Source organism: Rana temporaria, chromosome 1, assembly GCF_905171775.1.
Source record: "Rana temporaria chromosome 1, aRanTem1.1, whole genome shotgun sequence".
NCBI classification, from domain to species: Eukaryota; Metazoa; Chordata; class Amphibia; order Anura; family Ranidae; genus Rana; species Rana temporaria.
The window spans coordinates 317,931,775-317,959,108 of NC_053489.1; the positions used below are offsets into that span (position 1 = coordinate 317,931,775).

Below are 27,334 nucleotides of genomic sequence, written 5' to 3' on the forward strand. Positions count from 1 at the left end.
GTGGATAGATGTTAACTGAACTACGGACTCATCTAGAATTTCCCTTATAGCCAAACAAAAGCCAAAACAAACAACAGAGGAGCGTTAGTTATATAACCTGCACCATAATGTACACTAGTAGAACTGCTATATTCACTCCATTAAGAGACCTGTGATAACCTGGTGCCCTGAACTACACAATCCATGCAAAACATAATGCATGCAGTTTAGCTACCAGAGTCACTCTGGGAAATTCATAAAGGGTGTCTTAAACACCCTTTAGAATTCTGTCAGGAGGAATCACACAAGGTGATGGTGCTTGTGCATCATTTTTTATACCCATCAGAGTCAGGTACATGAATCTGTTGATACCAGCAATGATGGAGTATCCAAATTGGACACTTCCTTCTCAGTGCTCTCCCTCACTCCCTGGCCTCTGTGTTGTCAAATGACAGGCACATGGCCAAGGTTTTTTTTAACTAGAAATAGGCGGAGCCTGAGTGGGAACTGAGAGATTAGTTTCCCATCAGGTGTGATTTACCTTTGACTGACAGCGGATGGCAGTGAGTGAAACCATAGCCCTTATTCAGTCAAATAGAATCCACCCAATGCTGTGTGCTGTCAATCAAAGACAAGGTGGACTTGATGGGAAACTAGTCTCAGTCTCTCAGAGTTCTCCATCAGGCTCCATCCACTAAAAAGGCACAGTGGTCGTGAATTAAAATGGTCATGTGGGCAGAACTCTGAGAATAGTTTCTCACCAGGTCTGCCTTGTCGTTGATTGACAGCAGATGGCAGTGGGTGGATTTAAAAGCCTCAACTGGACTGAACAGTGGCTATGGATCCACTCACTACTATCCGCTGTCAATTACAGGCAAAGCAGACCTTATAGGAAACTGGTAACTCACAGTCCCTTATCAGGCTCTGCCCAACGTCAACTCAGTGTGTCTTGCCTCACAGATTGCTACGACACAGGTGGCCTTCATGCTAGCAACCAATGCTGTAAATGTAAAACACAAACATTTGAATAAAGGAGTGAACACACAACAGTAACGTTGTGAGAGGAGATAACTGAAAATGAATATGTGTTGCTGTCCTTTATTAATAAAAAGAGTAAGATATTGTTTGAACGTTACATGGAAAAAATCCACTTTTGCAAACAGATAAACACTGGATAACAGTGGTTAGGAGAGGATCTGCCTGTGCTTATACAAACCGCATGAGCAGGAGGGCCTATTCAATTCTTGACAGAGGGAACAAGCCAATAGCTCAAAAAATATCCAAAGGGCAGAAGAATGAAGTTTTGAGGTACAGAAAAATTGATCAACATCAAATTATCAAAAAAATAGAAAATGTTTATTATATTACATGGACAATATAAAATTACTATAAAATATTCAGGCAAAAACAGCCCTGTACAATACAGAAGAATGGTTGCCTCTACATCTTTCACCACAACCATGGCTTCGTCTGGAGCGTCTGTACTACCTTTACATACAATATCACTGAAATAAAAAAAAAACATAATACGTTTTACAATTAATAAACACATTTAAATATGGGGACCCTGAGAGTAGTCTCTATTCACATAAATTCAACATAATAAACAACAAATATAGGTCATCTGGTGGACACATTCTCACCCCTTAATGATTATGGTTCCAAATTATCCCTAAACCCCTCTAGGAGGTCCGATCGGAGATGTCTGTGCCAAGAGCAGGAGGGAAGAACAAATACCCGCTTAGTTGAGTCTAGAAATGTATATATATGACTGTTAGTAATGTTCCCTGGATCATCTAAAAACAGATCAAATCATGCTCTGTGTCTGACCTGTTTGTCTTAGAGAAGGGTGCTTAACAGATTTAAATCAGTCAGTATCTTTTTTCTAGTGAGAGCTTGAGACAGTCACGGCAATCTGCGATAAAGTAGATTTAACATCAGAACTTTATCTGATTTAAATCAAATCCGTATCTCAGTATTGAAAGGTACATTATATATTTAAAATATATCTATTACCCAAGTGCTTCCTTAACTTTGAATTGCCTCTGTTCCTTAAAGGGGTTGTAAAGGTAAAAGTTTTTTTACCTTAATGCATCCTATGCATTAAGGTAAAAAAACATCTGATAGCACCGGCTCCCCCCGAGCCGCCGTTTTACTTACCTCTCCACTCGAAAGTCTCGTGCGCGTTCTCGTCTTCCTATTCGGTTCCCAGCCTGGGTGTTAATTAACTAGGCTGGGCGGATTGATAGCAGCGCAGCCATTGGCTGGCGCTGCTGTCAATCACAGCGGATGACGCGGCGTGCCGGGGGGGCGGGGCCGAGTGATACAGTCGGCGGCTATGGCCGTCGCTGTATCACGGGAGCGCGCTCGCAAAAGCTTTCCACCATGCGAGGGAGCTCGCATGAACATGGAAAGCTGCGAGGAGGAGCAGAGACAGCCGCCGAGGGACCCCAGAAGACACGGATCGGGGCCACTCTGTGCAAAACGAACTGCACAGCGGAGGTAAGTATAAGATGTTTGTTATTTTTAAACAAAAACAATTTTGCCTTTAGTGTCCCTTTAATTAAGTGTCAATAAAACACCTGTTCAACTGGGAAGATCAGCATTAAAGTTGATCCAATCCGAGGGAATAACCCCTAAGAAAGAAAATGTATTTCTTGAATTTTGAGGCTCAACTGGAGGGTATTTGTTCTCCCCTCCTGCTCTTGGCACAGACATCCCCGATTGGACCTCCTGGAGGGGTTTAGGGATTATTTGGAACCATAATCATTGAGGGCTGAGAATGTGTCTGCCAGATGACCGATATTTGTTATTTATTATGTTGAATTTATGTGAATAGGGACTCCTCTCAGGGTCCCCATATTTAAATGTGTTTATTAATTGCAAAACTTATTGTTTTTTTTTTATTGTTTTTTATTTTAGTGATATTGTATGTAAAGATACTACAGAAACTCCAGACGAAGCCACGATTGTGGTGGAACATGTAGAGGCAACCATTCTTCTACATTGTAACCACAGGGTTGTTTTTGCCTGAATAGTTTATAGTAATTTTATATTCTCTATGTAATATTAAACATTTTCTATATTTTGATAATTTGACGTTAATCAATTTTTCTGTACTTCAAAACTCCATTCTTCTGCCCTTTGGGTATTCTTTGTTCTACATAATTAGGAAGAGGTGCGTTTATAATATCACCAAGCTCCAATATTAACATAATATTAAGCCAATAGCTTCTTCTAGTATAAGAACTACCCCCAATAATTACCAATACTGTTCACAATTGAGATCATTACTTGTTTATATTGATCCATGCAGCCAACGTATTAGGTAAAGCACTGGAAAGAGAAATGGTGATGAGGGATGTATAGTAAACCCACAAAAATCAAGTTTCAGCTTATTGTAAGAATTCAAATTGTCTTAATGAAAGAACCACCAATGCCTACAGATGCATCATGTCTTATGATCCAGTCATGTTGAAAGGTTTCTCTGGTGGATTAGAAGAGAAATCAGACAAAATGAATACGCTTGTGTGATTACTACGGTTTTCCTCTCTGATAAGCCAGTGATATAGGTGGTAAGCTGGGGCCCTGCATGACCAAAACATGAATGGCTACACAATGCAACCCTTCTTATGTAAGGATTCTGGGGACAATACAGACCTTACAAGCACTAACCATAGTGCTAAACCCACTTTTATATCCTTAGCCCCTTCTCATCCTTAACCACACAGGCACACATAAACAAACACACACTCAACAGGAGCCAGGTATCTGGCTTTTGCATGATGTAGAGCTAAAATTCATGGTATGGATTTTATTGCATAGTTACAGTTGGTTCAGCTTGAATCAATATAAGTATGCATATTCCATACCTGTGGAAGCAGAAAATCACTGTAGTAGGGCTGACTTCTAAGTCCTGTGAGGAGTGCCTGCCCTACTGCATAGTAAGCACAATGGGTCACTTGTTCTGGCGCAATTCACAGAATACCTTGCATTTTTCTCCAAGTTGGACCAAAGTAACTATGCAAAAAAATTCCATATCTAGGATACTTGCTTACTGGGCACTTATACCCCCTTCCTGTCTAGGCCAGTTTTCAGCACTGTCACACCTTAAATGACAATTGTGTGGTCCTGCAACACTATACCCGATCATAATTGTTATAATTTTTTCACACAAATAGAGATTTCTTTTGGTAGTATTTAATCACCACAGTTTTTTTATTTTTTCCTAAAGAAACCAAAAAGAAAAAAAAAAATGTATTTATTTTTTACATAGTTTGTTATAATATTTAGCAAAAATTTAATTTTTCTACTTCACTGATGTGCGTTGATGAGGCTGTACTGATGGGCACTGATATGCTACACTGATAAGGTTGTACTGATGAGGAGGCACTGATAGATGGCAATGATATGCACAGACGGAAAAGCAAAAGGGTACACACTGCTCCAAGCTGATAATAGGTCTCAAACATTGCTGCAGAGAGTCGGATGCCTGCCTAGGTTCGCAACCAAAGAATCCATGCAATAAAGAGAAGAATGGCGAGACACATCCGAAATGAAAAATAGAAGTTTATTTGGAAGTCCATGACTAAAAAAGCATGACACACAGACGACAAGGTACTCAGCAGATGCATTTTACACTAACCATGCTTACTCATTGAAAATGAGATGTGCGCTGTTCAGGCTGCACTGTTGAGGATACACTGATAGATGGCACTGATGGGCTCTGATAGGCAGCGCTAAAGGGCACTGCTAGGTGGCACTGATTTACATAACTGTTGGGCGCTGTCAGCGTGAGGAGAAAAAAGAAGCAGATAAACGACTCTTGTTTATTTCCATGATCATTATTGGCTGACAGCTTATCACATGGTAAAGTACTGTTGTGATTGACCCTTTACCCTGTTCTGTGATCAGCCAAGTCCAAAGGCAGCAGGGGGCGCGTGAGCAGCTCGATCACGGGAGGATGTCTATTGATGCCCTCCCCCCTGGAACTGGAAGCCTGTGCTGTAGCTGTCTTTCAGGTAAAGTGCAGTGGAAAAGTGGTTAAAACCACTGTCCCCACATGGAGGCGAATGAGGGTATAACTGATAGCTGTGTGACTTCCTACCTTCGTATCCAAGCAGTGGGGGAGACCGGACTGGCAGATGCTCAGGTTAGATGGATCCAGACTTAGACATGAGGATGAAATCAACGTGGGTTTATTCAATCCAGATAAAGCAATAAACGGTGATACAATACTGTTCTGTAGTAGTGGTATCAATGCTGTCTTGTTGGTATCTATCCTGAGGAAAACTGCTGGTCAAAAACTGATGCCTTCACAAGCCCAAAAAATGTGCAGTGTCCAGTCACACAGACATGAGGCACTGCTGATGGCTGCCCCCATGTGATAAGGCCAGCCTTGCTTGAGTCCACGCCCCCCGATGGAAAAAACGTTACTAACAAGGACAGAGGCGTGCGGCATGCAAATTCTGGCCAGCAGATGGCAGCAGTACAAAAGATGCATGAAAACAACATGGTGAAAGAAAGCTTGATAATGCAATATACAAATAACTATGAGGAGAACAGCACACTCCCCGTCTAAAATTTTCATTAAATATGATACAAACCTGTAACAAAGAACATGTGAAATGCAATAAACATAACATAGTGGGTTCGCTGACCCGTAGCGGGGTAGAACCATGAAGTTCAGTCCTTTTCATCCTTCAGGAACGTTCTCGATGGGTAATATTAGAATGAGTTTTTTAATTGGCCTTGCAAACGTTTTAAGCTCACCCTTCCTGAAGATCTTCAACTCCACCTTTCGGACCTTGCCATCCTTGCTAGGAAGACCTTTGTAATTAGTCCCATAGGCCAGGCGATCCTTTCGGTTTGTTGCTCCTTCATCAATACGAGGTCTCCTTCCTTCAAGTTTGGTTTTTGATGTTGCCATTTTCTCCTACCTTGAAGAATATTGAGATACTCTTTTCGCCATCTGTTCCAGAAGTAATCTGCCAGGTGTTGTACACGTTTCCAGTGTTTTTGGTAGATATTCCCATGAGTAAATTCTCCACTAGGCGTTAGCATATTGTCCGTTGTTTGGGTAAGTAGAATAGCTGGAGACAGTATGGCTGGTGTTTCAGGATCCATAGATACTGGCACAAGGGGTCTTGAATTGATAATAGCTGAAACTTCAGCAAGAAGAGTGACGAGAGTCTCGTGTGTAAGTCTTGAAGAGATTACATCCATCAACATAGAATTTAAGATGTTGCGTGAGATCCCGATCATTCTCTCCCAGGAACCCCCCATGTGGGAACTATGAGGAGGATTAAAAATCCAGGTGCAACCTTTCTCCGCCAACTGATCTTGGATAGGCTTAGTGTCGGTGTTCAGTTCTCTACAGGCTCCGATGAAGTTACTTCTCTGGTCTGACCTCAACTGTTTCACTGGTCCTCTGATAGCGAAGAACCGTCTTAAGGCATTAATGAGGCTGGATGTGTCCATAGATTCTATCACGTCTATGTGAACGGCTCGCACACTCATGCAAGTAAATAGCACGGCCCAACGTTTACTACTGTTTGCATGATTGCCACGGGTTCTACGTGCGGACACCATCCATGGTCCAAAGACTTCCAGGCTAGGGTAGGTGAAGGGCGGTTCTGTACATAGTCCATCTGCGGGCAAGTCGGCCATTTGTTGGTGTAGCTGTTTTCCTCTGGCTTTACGACAGTCATGCAGTAGTTGGGCTACACGCTTCTTCATACCTATAAAGACAAAGACCCACAGACCTCAACTTGCCCTCAGTGATTTGTCTGCCCTGGTGTTCAGCCCTTTTGTGGTAGTGTCGGATCAGCAACGTGGTGATATGATGTTTGCTGGGAATAATGACAGGATTTTGCTCCGCAACTCCTAGGTGGGCTTGATTCAAATGACCACCAACTCGGAGCAGGCCAAAACTGTTCATAATTGGATTTAAGTTATCAAGAGGAATTTTTAATAGGAATCTGCTGTCTGTTGTTCAAGCACTTCCATTCTACGTTAAATTTCCCCTGCTGGACATGACGTATTATGAGAGACTCGCTATGAGAAATGTCCTCAGCAGAGAATGGTTTATGGCAGACGTGCCAACCATGACAATCTTTATCTTCCTGAGTATTGTGTTAACATCTGGCGATGTGCACTAACCTTGCAATGGTTCTGACAAGTCTCATCCAACTGGAGAAATGTTCAAAACGATGACAGTCAAGCCTGGAGGTCTGCCTTGTTTCAGTGACTAATGGGCTAACTTCGGCGCGGATTTCTGGATCATTATCCGGATCCTGGATGCTGAAAACTTCCTGTACATATTTGTCTGCCCGTCCTAGCGGAAACTCTGGGCCTGTAAGCCAAGTAGATTTAGTAAAGGAACCCACAGACGTAGGCCTGGTGGCGTGATCTGCTGGATTAAGTTTGGATGGTACATAGTGCCATTGTTCGGGTTTGGATGACCTCCTGATTCTCTCTATGCGGTTACTGACATACACATAAAATCGTTTTTTCTGATTGTAGATGTAACCTAAAACGACCTTACTGTCCGTATAATACTGGACTTCATCTACGTCGACATCCAATTCTTGTTGTATGAAGTCCGCAATTTCCACTGCTAACACGGTCCCACAGAGTTCAAGTCTGGGAATAGTATGATCAGGCTTGGGGGCTAATTTAGCCTTACCAAAGACGAACCCAATGTGACTCCGAATGTTGGCGTCTGTCACCTTCAGATAGGCAACCGCTGCTATGGCCTCCGTGGAGGCATCCAAGAACACGTGGAGTTCCTTCTTTACGCTGGAGGCAAGTGAGGTTTTAATATAGCATCTTGGGATGCGGATCTGATCCAAAGCGCACAAAGATTGCTTCCAGGTTTTCCATTTTTGCTCTTTGTCAGAAGGAAGAGGGGTATCAAAATCCTTGATGGTTTCGGAAAGCCGTCTCAGTAGGGATTTACCCTGTATAGTGATGGGTGCTACAAATCCCAGCGGATCGAATAGGCTGTTCACCACTGATAGGGCACCACATTTCGTGAATGGCTTGTCTGCACAGCTTATTTGAAACCCAAAGGAGTCGGCTGAGAGATCCCATCTGAGGCTCAAGCTCCTTTGAACGGGTGGACTGTCCAGTCCCAGGTAATGTCCTTGGTTGTGTGAAAGACTGATCTCCCCAAGTCGTCAGGTTGCTAAGGCGCTGTAAGTGACACTGGCACTGTAGGTGGAGTTGACTTGGAGGTTTCGGTGTTGTCGGCTTGGACGGTACTGCATACTGGGGGTGATGCAGATAACTGTTCCAGTACATAGTCGCTGGTGTGGTCAGCTGGATCTTCTACCTCCTGTGGTGGCGAGCAGACTGGATCAAGACCTTGGCTTAATGCTTGTTCAAGTAGTCTTATTTTAGCTAATGCAATTTCCTCTTCCATCTCTGATACAAGAATCTTTATTCGAGCCTCTGCTTCTGCCTTCTTGGCCTCTGCTTCCGCTCTTGCCAGAGCTTCTATTTCAGTGAAGGAACGTCTGGCTTTGGATTGCTCTGAATTTATGCGGGCCTCTAGTAATCTGTCGCTTAGGGCTAAGCTTCTCGAGCATGATGATCTGTATGACCGAGAGGAATGTTTGGATGAATTTGATCTGTGTGATCTAGTTTCTTGCAAATGGGAGATACGGAGTTCCGCTTTATATTTAGCAAGCAGGACCATGGTGTCTCTTTGTATGTCTATCGATTCTGCCTTGCTCAGTTCTGAAAGGGCTTCATCATTATTAACATTTTTTAGAAAGCCTATATACCTTGTGGACAGTCTCTTGTATCCTTCATGAGCTGTGTTCAGCGCATGCGTCGAATCATTACGACGCATGCGAGGGATGGGAGCGGACGGACTGATCCGCTGAGTCTGTACAGACGACCGGATCAGTCCGCTGGACTGGATTCAAGCGGAAAAGATTTCTTCGCATGCTAAGAAATTTTTATCCGCTTGGAATCCGTCGGCTGGATTTTTATCCGCTGGGAAATGTCCGCTCGGACGTACACACGACCGGATCTATCTGCTGGAACTGATCTGCGGATCAATCCCAGCGGATAGATCCGGTCGTGTGTACGGGGCCTTAGACTTGTGGAACATGCACTTTAGCCGGGCAGATTCGCTGCAGGTGGGCCTGTTGCAAGGGAGATTCCTGAGTGTGGTAACTCTGAGGGAATCTGTGGTCGGGGTGTGGACATTAATGCTGTTTTTGACTGTTCTGTCCCCACATGGAGGCGAATGAAGGTATAACTGATGATAGCTGTGTGACTTCCTACATTTGTATCCAAGCAGTGGGGGAGACCGGACCGGCAGATGCTTGGGTTAGATGGATCCAGACTTAGACATGAGGATGAAATCAAGGTGGGTTTATTCAATCCAGATAAAGCAATAAACGGTGATACAATACTGTTCTGTAGTAGTGGTATCAATGCTGTCTTGTTGGTATCTATCCTGAGGAAAACTGCTGGTCAAAAACTGATGCCTTCTCAAGCCCAAAAAATGTGCAGTGTCTAGTCACACAGCCGTGAGGCCCTGCGATGGCTGCCCCCACGTGATAAGGCCAGCCCTGCTTGAGTCCACGCCCCCCGATGGAAAAAACTTTACTAACAAGGACAGAGGCGTGCGGCATGCAAATTATGGCCAGCAGTACAAAAGATGCATGAAAACAACATGGTGAAAGAAAGCTCCTTGCCGACTTTCAGCTGCTGCAGAGAGAGCCACACAGAGGATTGGCTCTATAATCCCCCCCCCCCCACTGCCCCAATCATCTTTCCTGTGCACCATCCTCTTGCCACCCACAGTGTTGCTGGCTACCCTCCTCTCCTTTCCTGCCAGCTGCTGCAGGCACATGCGTCATTTACCAGCCTCTTCCCCCCATGTGCCTGCATATGTTATACTTACCATCCCCTCTCTTTCCCGAATGAACACAGCGAGTGATTGGGACCAATCACTCACTGTGTATAATTTATGAAGCATTGTAAACTACTGGACTAGACAGAGTGCAAAGCAAGAGGTGGCAAAATGATAAGGTAAATGTTTGATCTTGCCCAAGGCAGCATAATACAAAATGGGGCAAACTGGCTAAATGAGAAAGAGGAATATATACATGGACCTGGGTCCTGTTATACAGCAGATTAGCTGTGAAAGTTAGATACCCCCTTGAGTGGAGCACCCTTTGGTGAGTGTAATGGCATAAGAGGGAGTACAAGCACGGATAAAAAGCACCTGTCACTTTGTTTTAGAGACTCTAAAACACCAGGATTTGATTGTTTACATAATGGGCGATTATATTTACCACCACAGAGTTTAATGTTTACCAGCTTTCAAGCACTTGTCACTTTATTGATTATTGAACATGTTGGGAATTTAACTGTAGAATTTGTTTGCACATATTATAAAACGTTTTGATAAAAGATCACAAACTTACTTTCTCATTATAAATAATGTGTTAATATTAGTGAAAGCACAGAACACCAGGCACCTGTTTTTTTTTTTATTATTATTTCTTTATTTTATTGATTTAAAGGGAAACATAACTATACATACTCTGCAAGAGCTGCACCATAACCACTACCCGCCATACCCACTACCTATTTCCTTTTTTTTTTTTTTTCATATAGACCTTTATCAGGCCCTTGAGACCCTAATCCCCCACTGATACAAGGCACTATTAATTGGGCACTATTTCTTCTACACCAACAATAGGGCACTATTCATCCCACTGACACCAACTGCAGGGCTCTATTCTATTCCCATTGACACCAATGATGAGGCACAATTCCTTGCCCTGATACTAGGGATGTCCCGATACCGATACTAGTATCGGTATCGGTACCGATACCAAGCATTTCCCGAGTACTTGTACTCGGGAGACATGCTCCGATGCTTCACCCGATACCTGGGCAGTGAGGTATCGGGTGCTGGGGGGAGTTACAAGTCTTCTCCGTGCTGTCTTGTCCCCCTCCGTGCCGCTCTCCCCCCGTGCTGTCTTCTCCCCCTCCGTGCCGCTCTCCCCTGTGCTGTCTTCTCCCCCTCTGTGCTGCTCTCCCCCTGTGCTGTGTTCTCCCCCTCCGTGCCACTCTCCCCCTGTGCTGTCTTCTCCCCCTCTGTGCCGCTCTCCCCCGTGCTGTCTTCTTCCCCTCCGTGCTGCTCTCCCCCGTGCTGTCTTCTCCCTCTCCCTGCCGCTCTCCCCCGTGCTGTCTTCTCCCCCTCCGTGCCGCTCTCCCCCTATGCTGTCTTCTCCCCCTCCGTGCCGCTCTCCCCCCATGCTATCTTCTTCCCCTCCGTGCTGCTCTCCTCCGCGCTGTTTTCTCCCCCTCCGTGCTGCTCTCCCCCGTGCTGTCTTGTCCCCCTCCGTGCCGCACTCCCCCGTGCTGTCTTCTCCCCCTCCGTGCCTCTCTCCCCCCTCAATTTGTCAGAATGGAGAGCGGAGGTAGGAGCCGCTAAACCCAGCTCCTACTTTTTCTGAATGGACAGAGTCAGTGATCACTAAGCATTGTAACCTGTGTTTACGATGCTTCAGTTTATGAATGGAGAGGAGCTTCCCCCCCTCTAAAAAATGTATAAAAAAATCACTGTAAAAAAAAATAATAGTAAAAAAAAAAAAAAAAAAAATAAATAAAATACCGCCACTGTCACATGACATTAAAAAAAAAAGTATCGGTATTTGGTATCGGTGAGTACTTGAAAAAAAGTATCGGCAATTGTACTCGGTCTCAAAAAAGTAGTATCGGGACAACCCTACCTGATACCAACAATGGGGTACTATTCCTCTCACTAACACTGAGGGGGCCCAATTCCTCCCAAAGACGCCAATGATGAAGCCCTATTTTTTCCTCTAATACTAACACTCCCACTAATATCAATGATAGGGCATTCTTTAGCCACATTGACACAGGGGGGCATTTTCTACTTCCACTGGCCACAGTCCGGCCCTCTCAAAGTGTAAAGGACAGAAAACTGGCCCTTTGCTCAGAAAGTTTGGAGACCCCTGATATAGACTATACCCAGGTAGCAGTCTTAGTGGTGGCAGCAGCTCAAACAATAGTATATAAGTCACCATCTAAGTGGAACACCCCCAAATTTCTATAGTAACCTATGCATAACTTAAACATTCTAAAAAATAATTTTAAATTTTTACCTGCATTCACGCACCTGTCAAATTAGGTACTTTTTTTTCTAATACTTCGATTCACACTGAACAGGCCACAGCACCCATGTGAATAAGCCCCATTACCCAATTCCCACATGGAGCTTTATTTATTAACTCAATTGGGTTTTTAACAGGAAAGTTGTAAGTTATGTTGTGTTTGTGCCCGTTAATGATTTTAGTGTGTTCCAAGCAAAAATATTGTTGCCCTCCTTACCACCTGTACACTGCCTGTTGATCTCCCATCCTCTGCCCCTCTGACATTTTTTACTGCACCCAGGCATCAGACAGGCTAGATTCGGCCCTGTTGATTATACAAGTATCGCAATTCAACTGGTTCAGCTGGAACAGGCAAAATTTCGATATGTGTTTACCCCTATCTGTTTAACAGAAGCTGGACGTTAGAATGCCTTCTCTCAAACGGTCCTGCTAGAAAATCGATCTAGCAATCGATCAGCACTTGCAGCCAATGGCTTCAGAGCTGATCATTGTATTCTGGGGGGGGGGGGGGGGTTAGGAGGTGCCCGCTGTCAGAATACAATAGTGTAGCAAGGGAGATCCCTGCGTCCACATCACTCGTCTAGATGCATACATTGTTCAACCTGACTGTGCTAGTAAATTGAATGTTTCAGTTACAATGTACATTGATTAATTGAAAATGTATTTTTATAAGTAAAATAGTACTAGAAGATATTTTCACAAATTAAAATACCGGTAGGTACAAAATGCTAGTGTATTTATTCATTCAATAGCTAAAAGGGATTGTACAACACTATGAACATGACAAGTGCAATGAAGCCTATAAGTAAAATCGCTCACTCCCCACTTACATGACTCCTCAGATCCTATTAAAAATTGTTAGAAGGCATGTTACAGAGTGAACTCTTCAACTCTATTAAGTCCTCCTCACTCAGTCTATAGAAGGTGTGCGCTATGTGGCAAGGTTAACATTCTGGTAATTAGAATGGAATTATGATGGAGTAGGCTGTTGAGATAATCAGTCTGAGTGATTCATTTACTACTAGACCTTGTGAAAAGCTCTCTTTGGTCTGTAAGCAGCAAACACATTTCCCCAATTAAGGATGCTATTGTTGGTGAACACAGGCTTGCTGACAGCAGCTGAAGATGTGTTTTCACGAGACGAAAAAGAAAAAAAATATGCACTTTTTAATGGCAAGAGATTTCAGCACCTTCCTCAGCCATTGTACTTGCAAGACTTCCCAGGCAGTCTGAATTCTAATTTGTAAGACTGAAGTATTTCTAGTATTCATTGGAATAAAATATAGGCATGAGCAAGCACAAATATTTGTTGAAATATTATACAATGAAAAATGGCAAAAGCCTCTATATTCACAGGCCAATGTGTAAAGCGTCGTACACACGATAGGTTAAACCGATGAAAAAAGTCTGAAGGACCGTTTATCAGTCCAAACCGATCGTGTGTAGGCCCCATAGGTTATTTAACCTTAGGTTAAAAAAATGGCAACTTACTTTAAAATTTAACCTATGGATGGTAACCGATAGGTCAAAACTAGGGTTGTCCAGATACCGATACCAGTATTGGTATCGGGACCGATACCGAGTATTTGCGGGAGTACTCGTACTCGCGCAAATACCCCCGATACCTAAATAGAATACTTTCCCCCCCCCCGCCGCTGCCGCCGCATCGCGCCTCCGCATCGAGGGACATGGCTAGAGGGACATTGCTGCATATGTGAGGGACATGGCTAGAGGGACATTGCTGCATATGTGAGGGACATGGCTGCATATGTGAGGGACATGGCTAGAGGGACATGGCTAGAGGGACATGGCTAGAGGGACATGGCTAGAGGGACATGGCTGCATATGTGAGGGACATGGCTAGAGGGACATGGCTGCATATGTGAGGGACATGGCTAGAGGGACATGGCTGCATATGTGGGGGACATGGCTGCATATGTGGGGGACATGGCTGCATTTGGGGACACATTTAAAAAAAGTATCGGTATTCGGTATCGGCGACTACTTGAAAAAAAGTATCGGTACTTGTACTCGGTCCTAAAAAAGTGCTATCGGGACAACCCTAGTCAAAACCGATCGTTAGTATGCAAAACCATCGGTTAAAAACCCGCGCATGCTCAGAATCAAGTCGACGCATGCTTGGAAGCATTGAACTTCGTTTTTTTCAGCACGTCGTCGTGTTTTTTTACGTCACCGCGTTCTGACACGATCGGTTATTTAACCTATGGTGTGTAGGCACGACGGACCATCAGTCAGCTTCATAGGTTAACCTAGGACAACTGTCCTTCAGACCGTTTTCATCAGATGGACTGATCGTGTGTGTACGAGTTTTTAGAGGCAGCTTCTGAAATTCATCACTAATATGAAGGTGTGCCTGTTTTATTAAGATATCCAAAAAAGAAAGATCAATCCTAATATCCGACTGCCTTAAAGGGGTTGTAAAGGTTAATTTTTTATTTTCTAAATAGGTTCCTTTAAGCTAGTGCATTGTTAGTTCACTTACCTTTTCCTTCGATTTCCCTTATAATTTTTTTTTTTCTTTGTCTGAATTTCTCACTTCCTGTTTCTCCTCAGTAAGCTGTTCAGTAAGCTGTTCCAAATGACTTTCCACCGCTCGGATGATGGTGGCAAGTTTACTGAGGAGAAACAGGAAGTGAGAAATTCAGACAAAGAAAAAAAACATTTAGAAGGAAAATCGAAGTAAAAGGTAAGTGAACCAACAATGCACTAGCTTACAGGAACCTATTTAGAAAACAAAAAACAAACTTTTACAACCCCTTTAATCTCTAAGATCTGTGGAGGCCACAAGCTCTAAATCTGATTTGAACATTTCTCTTGTGTAATATTCTGCTGGACTGCTTAACCGATTGTCGAATGCCCCACTTACGTGTACTGTGGGGCGGCAGCTCCTCTGGGCAGATTCATGTACAGATACGTCATTCTGCGTACGTCATTCTGCCCTTCCAAGTCGGTGACCATCTCCCACTGTGATTGGACACAGTGGGAGCCAATCGGTGTGTCCGGCAGACCCAATGCCAATTTTTCCTGACAGAGGCAGAACTGCGGTCTGTTAGTAGGGAAGAGATCCTGTGTTTCTGCTTAGCAAGAACACGGATCTCTGTCTTCCCACAGTTAAAGCATCCCTCGCACAATTAGCAAGCACTCCCAGGGAACATAGTTAACCCTTTGATCGCCCCTGATGTTATAACCCCTGCCAGTGTCATTAGTACAGTGACAGTGCATCATTTTTAGCACTGATCACTGCATAGGTGTCTTTGTTCCCCAAAAAAGTATCAAAAGTGTCACTTAGTGTCCGATGTGTCTGCCGCAATGTTGCAGTCCTGCCATAAGTCGCTGGTCGCCGCCATTATTATTAAAAAATAAATAACAATGCCATAAAAATATCCCATAGTTTGTAGACACTATAACTTTTGCGCAAACCAATCAATATATGGTTTTTGGGATTTATTTTTATATAAAAATATGTAGCAGTATACATATTGGCCTCAATCTCTGAAGAAATTATTATTTTTTATATTGGATGCGTTTTTGTTTATAGCGCAAAAAATAAAAACCACAGAGGTGCTAATACCACCAAAAGAAAGATCTATTTGTGGAAATAAGGTCATACATTATATTTGGGTACAGTGTTGCATGACTGTGCAACTGTCAGTTAAAGTAACGCAGTGCCGTATCACAAAAAAAGGCCTGGCCATGTTCAGCATGATGGAAAAAAGGGTCAAATAAAACCAGTAATGCACAAACTTTCTTGGTATATTACTAATGCCATTTTGGGCAGAGTGACAGGTTATCTTTAAAGGCCTCCCCTCCACACATACTTACTTTTCACGGTGTTCCACCACCACCCCTCTGTTCACCTTGCAGAACTCTGAGAGATACCTTGTACTTCTAAATATGTGGACATGTCATCCTGTTCCTTGCAAACATTCACACTGTCATATAAAGTAAGGGAAAAGACTCTGTCACAAAGCTTACACAAGGTTGAAACTCAGGTAAATGGCTTGGTGGGGGAGCATTAGGAAGGTAAATATCTGTAGGTGTAGAAAAGGGGTGCCCAATCAAGGGAACCTCTCAATTTTCCCTGAATAAGCAAAGAAAAACACTCTTTTAAAAGGATTTTAGTGGTTGCACATTTTTCCATAATTACAGAACTCACTGAAAATGTGTATATTTAGGTCATATATTTTAAATGCAAAGCTTTCATTTTAAATTTGTTTAACTGCCTGTAATAGTTTAGATTGGAAACAAATGTACTTTTTAAATACCTTTAACATAGCAGACACATCAGGTAAGTTACCTTTACCTAACCCCTGCTATCTTTACAGGCTAGATAGAAAACATCAATGGTCCAATTATTTCAGATTTCTTCAATTTTATGGCAATACCTCAGACCTGAAACCCCATGAAAAGGAGGATGATTGGGTAGCTCCTGGACTCAAGTCCAAATGTGGGAGTGATGAGATTGAAGCTTTCCTGGGGGAAAAAAGACCCTGAACAGGGCCCTATCTAGGACTAGGTCAAGATACTACAAACAATGAAGGTTCTGGTTGTGGTTGAGAATTCAATATTGTATCTTCATTTTTTGCAATGGAAACTTTAAATTATGCACAAACAGAAACGGATCGACAACTGACCTTCTCAGGCAGATGAAGGATACTGTGTTCATCAGAGTTAAATTGGCACAGGGACTTGTATGCTGAAGAGGACACAACGACATCCTAACAGAAACATTGAATAACATATCTTGAAACAGTAAAAGTTTATCTCAAATAATCTTTCAATTCAATAGACTGATTAAAGGACTGGTTACATATACTGTATATATTATCTACTATTTCTATAGCTGTACAACAATTTAGAAATGATATACCCAATACAATTTTCAAAGTATATAAAATATATGCATCTGATATTTCTTACCTTACTCTGAGTGTGACCCCAAAGAATGCTGATAACTTCAGCTTTGAACTTCTGCACGAAAAAAAAAAAAAAAAAATTTAAAAATGACATGGCAAATACAATACAAAATTACAGAAATAAATAAGTACAAAACAGTGAATTAAGAAGATTATGAAAAATGTATATATTTACTGAAAGGATCCATCATACGCTTTCAGATACTATGCAATCCTTTGACAAAAAATGGGTATACTGGTCTCTCCCCCAATAACAACCTCCACTGGGAGGATTATATATTCACTAGTCCCCCCCCACACTTATAAATTTCCCTATCTGTAGTCTTCACGCTATTATACTCCTTGTAATATCCACTTATAATCATCGGTTCTTCTGTATGTAATTACTGTACATTGCCATGCCACATTGTATAATATATTCTGTATGTAATGCACTTCTGTCATGATTTAATCTTCCAATAAAGCTTTCGTAAACAAAAAAAAAAAAAAAGAAAAATGTATATACCTCATAGTCTTCAGTGTTAACAATTAAAGAGGGAACCAAGGCAAATAGTTCATGTAATACTTTAAGAACATGAAGGCGCTTCTCACATGCGAGCTTAGGAGATAAAGCATTCCAGGTAGAACGAATATCCACTACCTGAGGATAGTATACAAAAAATGCAAAAAGAACATTAAATAAATAAAATTTTACCTACATTTAACATTAAACATTTTTTAACAGAATTAGAAAAAAGTACTACAATATAAAAATACGGGTAAACTCATGTTCTAACAGTTTTTTTCCGTCTCTATTTAGATATTAAAATCAGCTAATTTTATATAATCCTACCCAAGTATAGTACAGGACACAGGCAACATATTTATAGACCCTGGGTTAGGCTCATATCTTCATGTGATTAGACACTAGCAAAGCTTTTGAGGATACACCCCCTGGGTGCATCCCATATAACCCTACCTCACTTTGTGGGTCCTCCATTTTTTAGAAAGCAATGGAAAGTAACCAAGGAATAATAGTAGGAGTGACTGTGTGAGCAGCAGGATCTGATATGAAGCTGAGCCCAGCATGTATCTGAATTGCCTGCATCCCTTTAGCCTGTCAGCCTGCAGAGAGAAATTTAAACTTCATGTTGAGCAACCACCGAACATCACTCACCACAATGGGAACGGTTCTACAACTTCAGCAAGGTGCGGTTGCATTCAAGGCGCTTTTAGTGCGGGAAATATGTGAATGCAACCATTGCTGATTTCAATACTTCAAAACTTTGCAAGGTGTGCACTTCACAGTTTTTTCGCTCAGATCCTGTGCATTCTTTGGTGGTAATGGTAATCAAGGGCAGCTGCAACAGTAGACTTGGCTTTAATTCTTTCCAAAGACTTTGGACTATACGTAGATATTTAATAATTACCAATTGTTCTTATTTTAGTCACACTGTAGGTGGTCTTGTTTTTAATAAGCATGTAGCGCGGACAGTGTTAGTTTATGTTTTGTTCAAAACAGTTTTTAGCTGTTTCTCTCCCCCCCCAAGGTAACAACCAATTTATATTGCATTAAACTAGAGTAAGTACTGTCATTCATGTCAAACATGATGGAGGTCTCCCAGGACTTATTTAATCATGATAAATATATTGCATGCTTACGAAAATGATATATAATGCTGGATTATATATCAGACAGGAGGCTCATATCTTATGCATTATCTTTCCTTTAATAATGCTCACAGCAGAAAGTGTATCTAAAACATTCAGTGTAAAAAACTTAAAACAACCACCACCCCCAGCAGTCCATATAGTCACTAACCACGCCCCAACGGGGGACTCCATAAAGAGGGGCTGCTTGTGGTGGATCCTCCTCATTCTTTCTGCTCACAGGATCAGATAAGTACTCCATTAGATATTGTCATCAGTAAATATATATATATTGGTGTTACCTAGGGATATACAGAGTTTTTCCACTCCTGTCTTTTTTCCCTGGCTTATTCTCACTATTGTTTCCCTGTTATTGATATGCTATTTTTATTTAGATTGACTTAATAGCATATTGTGGATTTGCCATCTTATTTGCCAACTTTCCTGTTTCTGACAGGACTTTTCCTTGTCTATCCGCTCCTACCGCGCAGTTTTCTCTAGCGCTCGGGACCCTCTCCCTTTCACATCCCTTCAGCCTCTCCGCTGTCTTTTCCAGCGCGCGCCGGTGCTTGTCACCGCCATACTGAGAGAGAGCACGTCTCCCTCACTCACTGCCGCGCTGTGCGCGCGTTCGAGGGGGGCGGAGCTTCTTCTCAGTTCGCTCGTCCAATCAGCGCCCAGCGGCCGTAGTCTCGCGAGACTTCGTTCCCGGGCCGCTGGGGGAGTCCAGGTTCCCTTCCCCTCTGTCGCCATTCGGCGCCGACGGAGGGGAGGATTAGTTGGAACCTGGGACCGATAAGTGCTTATAGTTTATATACAAACGATTGCTATAGCAAACGATTTCTATAGGAACGATTGAATACCTAGCTAGCTGGCACTTTCTTATAAATACCGACCTGTGACATACACTACAGGTCCAAATATTAGATAGCTTACAGCTACTTTTACATAACCCTGCTTTAGTGCCTGCCTGTACTACTATTTAAGATCTGCCTGTACATTTAATATACCTGCAGAATATATCATAGGAGACATGTCTGAGACTAACCCCCTCAATGGAGATGCCTCTCCTGCTGCTGCTTCACATACGTTGAGTGCCACACAGTTGCAGGACATTATACAAATGTCCATTCAAGCGGCCCTGGCCTCCACTGCCTCACCCGCTTGGGCTTTACAACCCACTGTGGTACACCCACCACCGCCGCAGAGCGGCGAACCACCTTTAAAAAAGGGAAAAGTACCGCATAAAAGAAAACACACCCTGGTGGTAATTGACTCCCCGGCAGGGGAAGAAAATAACGTGCAACAGGTAGCCCCTAACACGGGCTACCATCCCCAGCACTTACCTGAATCTGCTCGACCCCTGGACCCCAGGGAGACTCACCAAAAGGGGTATAGAATTCCTAGAAGAACCAAGCCGGATTCGTACGAAGATTCCTCTGCTGAGGAATCGGCGGACTTTTCTGAGGGATCAGACCTATCTGATTCTGAATCCATCAATCAGGATGCTGGGGCCATGACGACCGACACAGTCGCCAATCCTGCCACGCAGGACGATGTCCTATTGGACGCTCTAGGGGAACCATTTTTCCACCCGGACGCGATTACTCACCCGCGTTCCGGAGAGTGGACACCCCTGCCACATGTGGCACAGTATGTAGAGCTTTGGGCCAGGAAGTCCCTGGACAGAACGGCCCGCAACAAGCTGAGAGCCGAATGCCCTAGACCCTCATTGCCCAAGAAAGTGGTGGCTACCCCGGAGGTAGACCCGGTCCTCACTAAGTACCTAATAAAAACAGGTACATTTCAGAAAAAGGGCATTGAGAGGTCCTTCCGGTCAATACAAGACCGAGTTTTAGATCTTATCGGTCCACTGACCAAAATCTTAAATTTGTCCGAACAGGCAGCAACTTCGGGACAAGCAGTTGATTTACCACAACTGAGAGGTTGGGCACAAAGAGCCCTATGCCTAGCGGGCACTGCCAACACGGCATGTTCCGTAGAACGGCGCAGGTCCATTCTCATGCGCCTGGATCCCCAACTCTCACATCTGGCGGAGACTGAACCCGGCCCATCGGCCGAGGGCATGCTATTTGGGGATTCGGTCATTAAGGACATCAACAAATTTGTTGGCCTGTTTTCCAGCCTTGACAAAGCTCAGAATTCTCTGAGACGTACCGGAACCAATAAGGTTTTCAACAGGGCCGGCAGAAGTAGAGGCCGTTCTGCCGGCCGCGCTAATTTTTACAGGCCACAGGGTAGGAACTCTACCCAGTATCAGTACCAGGCTCCAAACTACTCCACCCCGGTGGCTCAGCCAGCACCGTTTTTTCCCCCCAGAGGCAGACCCTGGCGCGGACGCGGGGGACGCGGCTATCCTCGATCCAGACCCTATACCGGTGAGTATGCCTTGCACCACACTCGATCTCACCCCGGTGGGGGGTCGTCTGAGACATTTTACCCACGCCTGGTCTGCGATTACGGCAGACGCGTGGATCTTAAATTCCGTAGAGGGGTTCACGATAGACATACTTTTTCCTCCTCTACTCAATATAATTCCCCCTCCCATTCGATTTGCAAAACGAAGTTGCCTTCTCATAGACAGGGAGGTGAGAGACCTGCTTACCAAACAGGCCATCGTGGAAGTAGACCCTTCTTCCCCAGGTTTCATAAGCAACCTTTTCCTGGTTCGCAAAAAAGGGGGGGGGCTACCGCCCGGTTATCAACCTCAGGGGCCTGAATCAACACGTCCAGTATCGCCACTTCAAAATGGAAGGAATTCACTTCCTACGAGACCTTCTCCAACCCAGAGACTGGCTCGTGAAAGTAGATCTCAAGGACACTTACCTGACGGTACCCATACACCCGGACTCTCAGCATCTGCTGCGTTTCCCGTGGAAAGGCAAGATGTGGCAATTTACTTGCCTCCCCTTCGGCCTATCATCCGCCCCATGGTGTTTCACCAAGATCATGAAACCCGTAGTGGCAGCTCTAAGGAGCAGAGGAGTGCGTCTGATTATTTATCTGGACGACATTCTCATCATGGCATACTCAAAGCCCCAAGCCCTGTTACACATGTCATGGGCTATGTCCCTTATACAAAATCTGGGATTCATAATCAACCGCGAAAAGTCGGTCTTAACCCCATCCCGTCAGATGGAATTCTTAGGTTTCACAGTGGACACGTCCAATCTACCCTCAGCCTCCCCAAACCCAAACTTACTCTTATTCGCAAGGAGATTCGCTCTGCACTTCGCAAGAGATATCTCTCACTACGCACTCTGGCCCGACTGGTAGGCTTGCTGGCGGCCTCTATCCAAGCCATATTCCCGGCCCCTCTGCATTACAGGGCCCTTCAGAGGCTCAAGATTATGCATCTGAGGCAAGGCCTCGGATATTCAGACGAGATCCCCCTATGTCAAGAGACCACAGAGGAACTGAAATGGTGGCTACACCATGCCGTCGAGTGGAACGGCAGAACTATATTCAATCCCAGCCCAGACGTTGTCATAGAGTCGGACGCCAGTCGACTGGGCTGGGGCGCACGGTGCGGCGTAGCCTCCACAGGGGGGACTTGGTCCCAAACAGAATCCTCCCTGCATATCAATGCACTGGAACTACTGGCAGCCCTCTTCGCTGTCAGGAGCTTCATGCCTCATTCTCCAGCATGCTGTGTTCTCTTTCGCATGGACAATGTGGCGGCGGTGCAGTATGTCAACCGCCTGGGGGGCACCAGATCCAAAACTTTGGCTTATATCGCCAAGGACTTTTGGCACTTTTGTCTGTCCCACAACATCACTCCTATAGCGGAGTACATCCCGGGAATCCTCAACTCCGTGGCCGACTGGAACTCTCGATATCTTCGAGATTCCAGCGATTGGAGACTAGATCGATCAATCTTTCTCCTTTTGCAGAGGCTTTGGGGTCCGCTATCCTTCGATCTATTCGCCTCTCGGCTCAATCGCCAGTTACCCCGCTTCTTCAGCTGGAGGCCAGATCCGGAGGCTTACGCAGTAGACGCTCTTCGCCAACCTTGGCCGGTGGGGACGCACTACGCATTTCCCCCCTTCCAGATACTATCCAGACTTCTCCTTCGGATAACCAACCTGGGAGCAACGGTGGTATTGATCACACCATGGTGGCCGACCCAACCTTGGTTCCCTCTACTATTAGCAATGTCTGTGGACTCTCCCAGATACCTCCCACAATACTCTCATCTCCTCACCAACCCGAACGGGGAACCCCATCCCCTAGTTCTAGAGGGCAATCTCCCACTTCTTGCGTGGTTAGTATCGGGATCCCTTCCCCTGATAGAATTCTTTCAGAGTCAGCTCGAAACCTCCTCGCCCTGGCCTGGGCCCCCGGGACTAGATCGGCATATCGATCAGCCTGGAGACGTTGGGTTCGTTGGTGTGATCAACGGCAAGTTGATCCCGTGCAGGCCCCTGTGCCCCTAGTGGTCAACTATCTAGCCGATTCCTTCGAGTCCGGTAGTTCGTATAGTTCCATTAATATCTACCGTTCAGCCATTTCAGCATATCACCAACCTGTTGATTCTTTACCCATTGGCAGACACCCTTTAGTATGCCGTCTTTTGAGAGGTGCAAAATTCCAACGTCCCCCCAGGCCTAGATACCAAGCGACCTGGGATGTTTCCAAGGTGCTGGATATGTTCGCCAGTTGGGGGGACAACACTAACCTTTCACTTAAACTTCTATCCATAAAACTGACGGTCCTTCTCTGTCTCCTCTCTGTCAAGAGAGTGTCAGATGTCAGAGCCCTGGACATTTCCAGACGGCAGTTCTCCCCACGGGGAGTTGAATTCTCCATTGTACGCAGGACAAAGACTGGCATTACCTCGGTCTTTTACCCATCTTTTCCGGATCATCCGTTCCTTTGTGTCGTACGCTGTCTTCAGACGTACGAATCCCAGACATCTGCTCTGCGTTCCGCGGGCTCTTCCCAGCTTCTTCTGTCTTATGTAAAACCCCATTTTCCAGTCTCCCCCGCCTCTCTGGCGCGTTGGGTTAGGACCGCCATGGACATGGCGGGGATCGACGTCACACTTTTTGGGGCCCACTCCACCAGGGGTGCCATGGCCACAAAGGTGCTCGTCTCAGGAGGCTCTCTTTACGATTTATTGAGAGCAGCGGACTGGTCCTCGGAGACCACGTTCCGCCAATTTTACTTCAGACCTCCAGATCACATCTCCAGATCAGTTCTCTCTTAATGAATATCTTATGTTTTCTATTGTGTTAAGTTTGTGATTGCTACATTAGCTTTGAACTTGCATAAGATATGAGCCTCCTGTCTGATATATAATTTGAGATTTTCCTAGCTTGTGACGGAAAATATTGATTATATGAAGACAGGAGGCGAGTATCTTCCCTCCCTGCCCTCCCTATTACGGTTATTAGGTCATGGTGAAAAATCGTCTCTTCTCCACAGAAGACGCCCGTCGTCGACCGGCCGGTCTAGACTTCAAGGCTACAGTTTGTTTCTCCTCCGATGCCGTTCTACTCTGTAAGCGTCGCATCAAGAAAGAGGAGGATCCACCACAAGCAGCCCCTCTTTATGGAGTCCCCCGTTGGGGCGTGGTTAGTGACTATATGGACTGCTGGGGGTGGTGGTTGTTTTAAGTTTTTTACACTGAATGTTTTAGATACACTTTCTGCTGTGAGCATTATTAAAGGAAAGATAATGCATAAGATACTTGCCTCCTGTCTTCATATAATCAATATTTTCCGTCACAAGCTAGGAAAATCTCAAATTCATGTACAAGTCATTGTAATGTTCAGTTATACAGTATTAGTTTAATATATTAGAACATAAAAATATTATACATTAGTAAATGCAAAGCTTCTTGTTAGAGAAGTTCACTTTCACTGACCTCAGCTTGGCAGAGAGCAAGGAGGCCCTGCATTACCAAAGCAACAGGAGTGGCTTGGTCAGGTTTTGGGCATTCATTCAAAACTTGAGTGATAGCAGCGAGCATGTCTGCCCCATGTTGGTAAGGCCTGTGGAACCAAAAACACATAATAAACTGAACAGCCAATAAGTATTATTTAAATTATGGACTATAGTATAAACAAGGGGCAATCAGTCACACAATAAAGTCTCTGTCTTATATTTTTGGGTTATAAATTATAATCCTGCTTCAGAAGAGATTTAAAATGTCATGGAAAATAGATAATTTGCTTGTTATAGGCTAACAAGTAAATTAAGTTGTTATGGGTACAGTGGGTACCTGGGATGTTACAGTTACTGTGCTTTGAGAATTCTGGCTGCAGTTGCTGGTCCTCTTTTGAAAATTCTAGCATGGCAACAGAAAAGTGGACGTTTACACTACTGACTTCAGGACATCGTTCCATCTTCATCTCTGGCACAGCAGTGATGTCACGGAAGGCGCACTGAGAATATCGACCCTGCTTGGCTTGGTTGTTCCCTCTGGGGCTGTTTACATCACACAGGTTGCCTTTTCATCCATCCCGATGACCACCATCCAGTCTCGGCATCCGGAGCTGGCAGGTTTTGCCAGCAGCCAGTACGCTCCCCCTCTGGGAACTGAATTTTTCTCCCCTCAATTTCCTTGGATGGTGATGTTCAAAAGCAATCTCCAGGCAATCCTCCCAGATGATTGTTTTCCCCTATATCTGTGATGGCAAACCTTGGCACCCCAGCTGTTTTGGAACAACATTTCCCACAATGCTCCTGCACTCTGCAGTGTAGATGAGCATCATGGGAAATTAAGTTCCAAAACATCTGGGGTGCCAAGGTTCGCCATCACTGCCCTATATCCACTCTGAGGTCACTGGTAATGTTCACTACCATTTATTTTAAAACTTCAACTGTTCAACCATTTTTTAACTTTATGGAATAAATAGCATTGTTTATGCATACAGTACTACGTTGGAATTGATTTGATAATTCTTTCAGAGCACTGCATTTTGTGTTTGTCTTTGAAAACTCTAGCTGCCTGGTTGAATCTGTAAGTTTGAGTCAAATACGCAGCGCAAGCATGCTGTAAGTTAATGTTAAAAAAGTATCTGAATTCCGGGATAAGTATGACAAATGGTATAGTATTTGGGCCACATGGATTCACTATGTTGAGGGGGATGCTACGGACTTACGTCCAACAGAACGGTCTCCAGCAGGAGTGGAGTAATTATTAAAATGAGTTTTGATCCGATGTACACATTTGAATTACCTGCTGCAGGTATGCACACATAATTTGCATGGGTACACCATTCTTCGTTTGTTTCTTTGTTACTTTTTTGGTTTTGTTCGCCTTTCCGACTTGGTGATATCTACCCACAATTGGGGACACCTTAATAATGATAGGATTCATATGTTTTCCTGGTCACGTAACTGACGCCTCAGTCTCTTATATCCTTTTTATTGAATAGCCAATCGGGCCTATCGTTTTGTATACTGCATGGATACATGGTTGAACAGTTCTGTATGTATTTTGTCATATTTGACTGTTTTGTCACAAAAGAAAAAACTTTCTATAAAAGTTATATATAAAAAAAAGTATCTAAATTACAAAGTCAAATATATTCTATCTGTAAGTCTATGTGTAAACTGTTCCAGATCAGAGATTTAGACAACATTGAAGCCAATACATCAACAAGAGAGATGGAGAATTAACATTATAATATTCTCAAAGGAGAGGTCAGCAATGGCAGCTCTCATACTTTTCTCCTAATAAAGCAACTTAAGGATAGGGCATAGGGATTTAAACTGAACATCTGTAGCAAATTTTTGGCATAGCAAGGGGGCAAAACAATACATTTGTTACAATACCTTAACTAAGGCTAAAGGACCATGATAGATGTTTCTTTTTAAATGTGTTCTGTGAACTAATACACTCAGACAGTGTAGAAACATAGGTTTATATTATGTGTTTGATAAAATTGCCTCTGTGTCGCTCTATGAAAGGTTTGAAAACTCCTTGTATACTAGCACATACACAATTTATGTTAGTAAAAGTAATAGGTACTTGTACTGTAAAATCCTTTCCTTGGGGTCCATTGAGGGACACAGGAAGTCATTAATGATGGGTTATACTGTCACCTACAAAAGGATTAAACACTGGCAAAAAAAAAGCCCAGGATGACCCCACCTGCTATCAAGCATGCCTCAATTTTGTACTAACATTTACTAAGAAATGAACACCGAGAAGTGAAACTTGTGTCTTTAAGCATTTGTTTAGTCTGGTCTTTTAACGCCTGACAAACGCCAATAGCAGCTACTGCCGGCTGCACGACTGCTCCTGCCATAGAAAAAGAGGCTTTTAGAAGAGTCTCTAAACGTTTATCGACCGGGTCTTTGAACATTTGTATGTTCTCTACCGGGCAAGTCAAGGACTTATTTACGCAAGAGATGGCTGCGTCCACAGCCGGGAGTGCCCATTTCTTTGAAAATTTCTCTTCCATAGGGTAGAGAACAGAAAATCTTTTAGGAGGCAGAAAAATTCTGTCAGGTCGCACCCAATCCTGAAAGATCAAATCCTCCAACAGAGGATGGACCGGAAAAACCGCGTTACTCAGTGGCGCTTTCAAGGAGCCCAAAGAAGATACCGCAGGGACCTGAGGCCCTGGTAAGGGCAGCTTAAAT

The 27,334-nt window shown here is 43.9% G+C and overlaps 1 protein-coding gene across 1 annotated transcript in view; it reads right to left on the reverse strand.

The window, feature by feature from the left end:
• The window catches only part of FOCAD (focadhesin), a 268,287-nt gene that overhangs the window by 130,263 nt on the left and 110,690 nt on the right, over window positions 1–27,334 (reverse strand). Inside the window, exons 15-18 of the mRNA XM_040359573.1 lie at window positions 24,606–24,732; window positions 17,592–17,726; window positions 17,091–17,141; window positions 16,805–16,888 (exon numbers count right to left, since the gene is read on the reverse strand). Of these exons, the coding sequence (XP_040215507.1) occupies window positions 16,805–16,888; window positions 17,091–17,141; window positions 17,592–17,726; window positions 24,606–24,732 (397 nt within the window). The remainder of the gene's footprint in view (window positions 1–16,804; window positions 16,889–17,090; window positions 17,142–17,591; window positions 17,727–24,605; window positions 24,733–27,334) is intronic.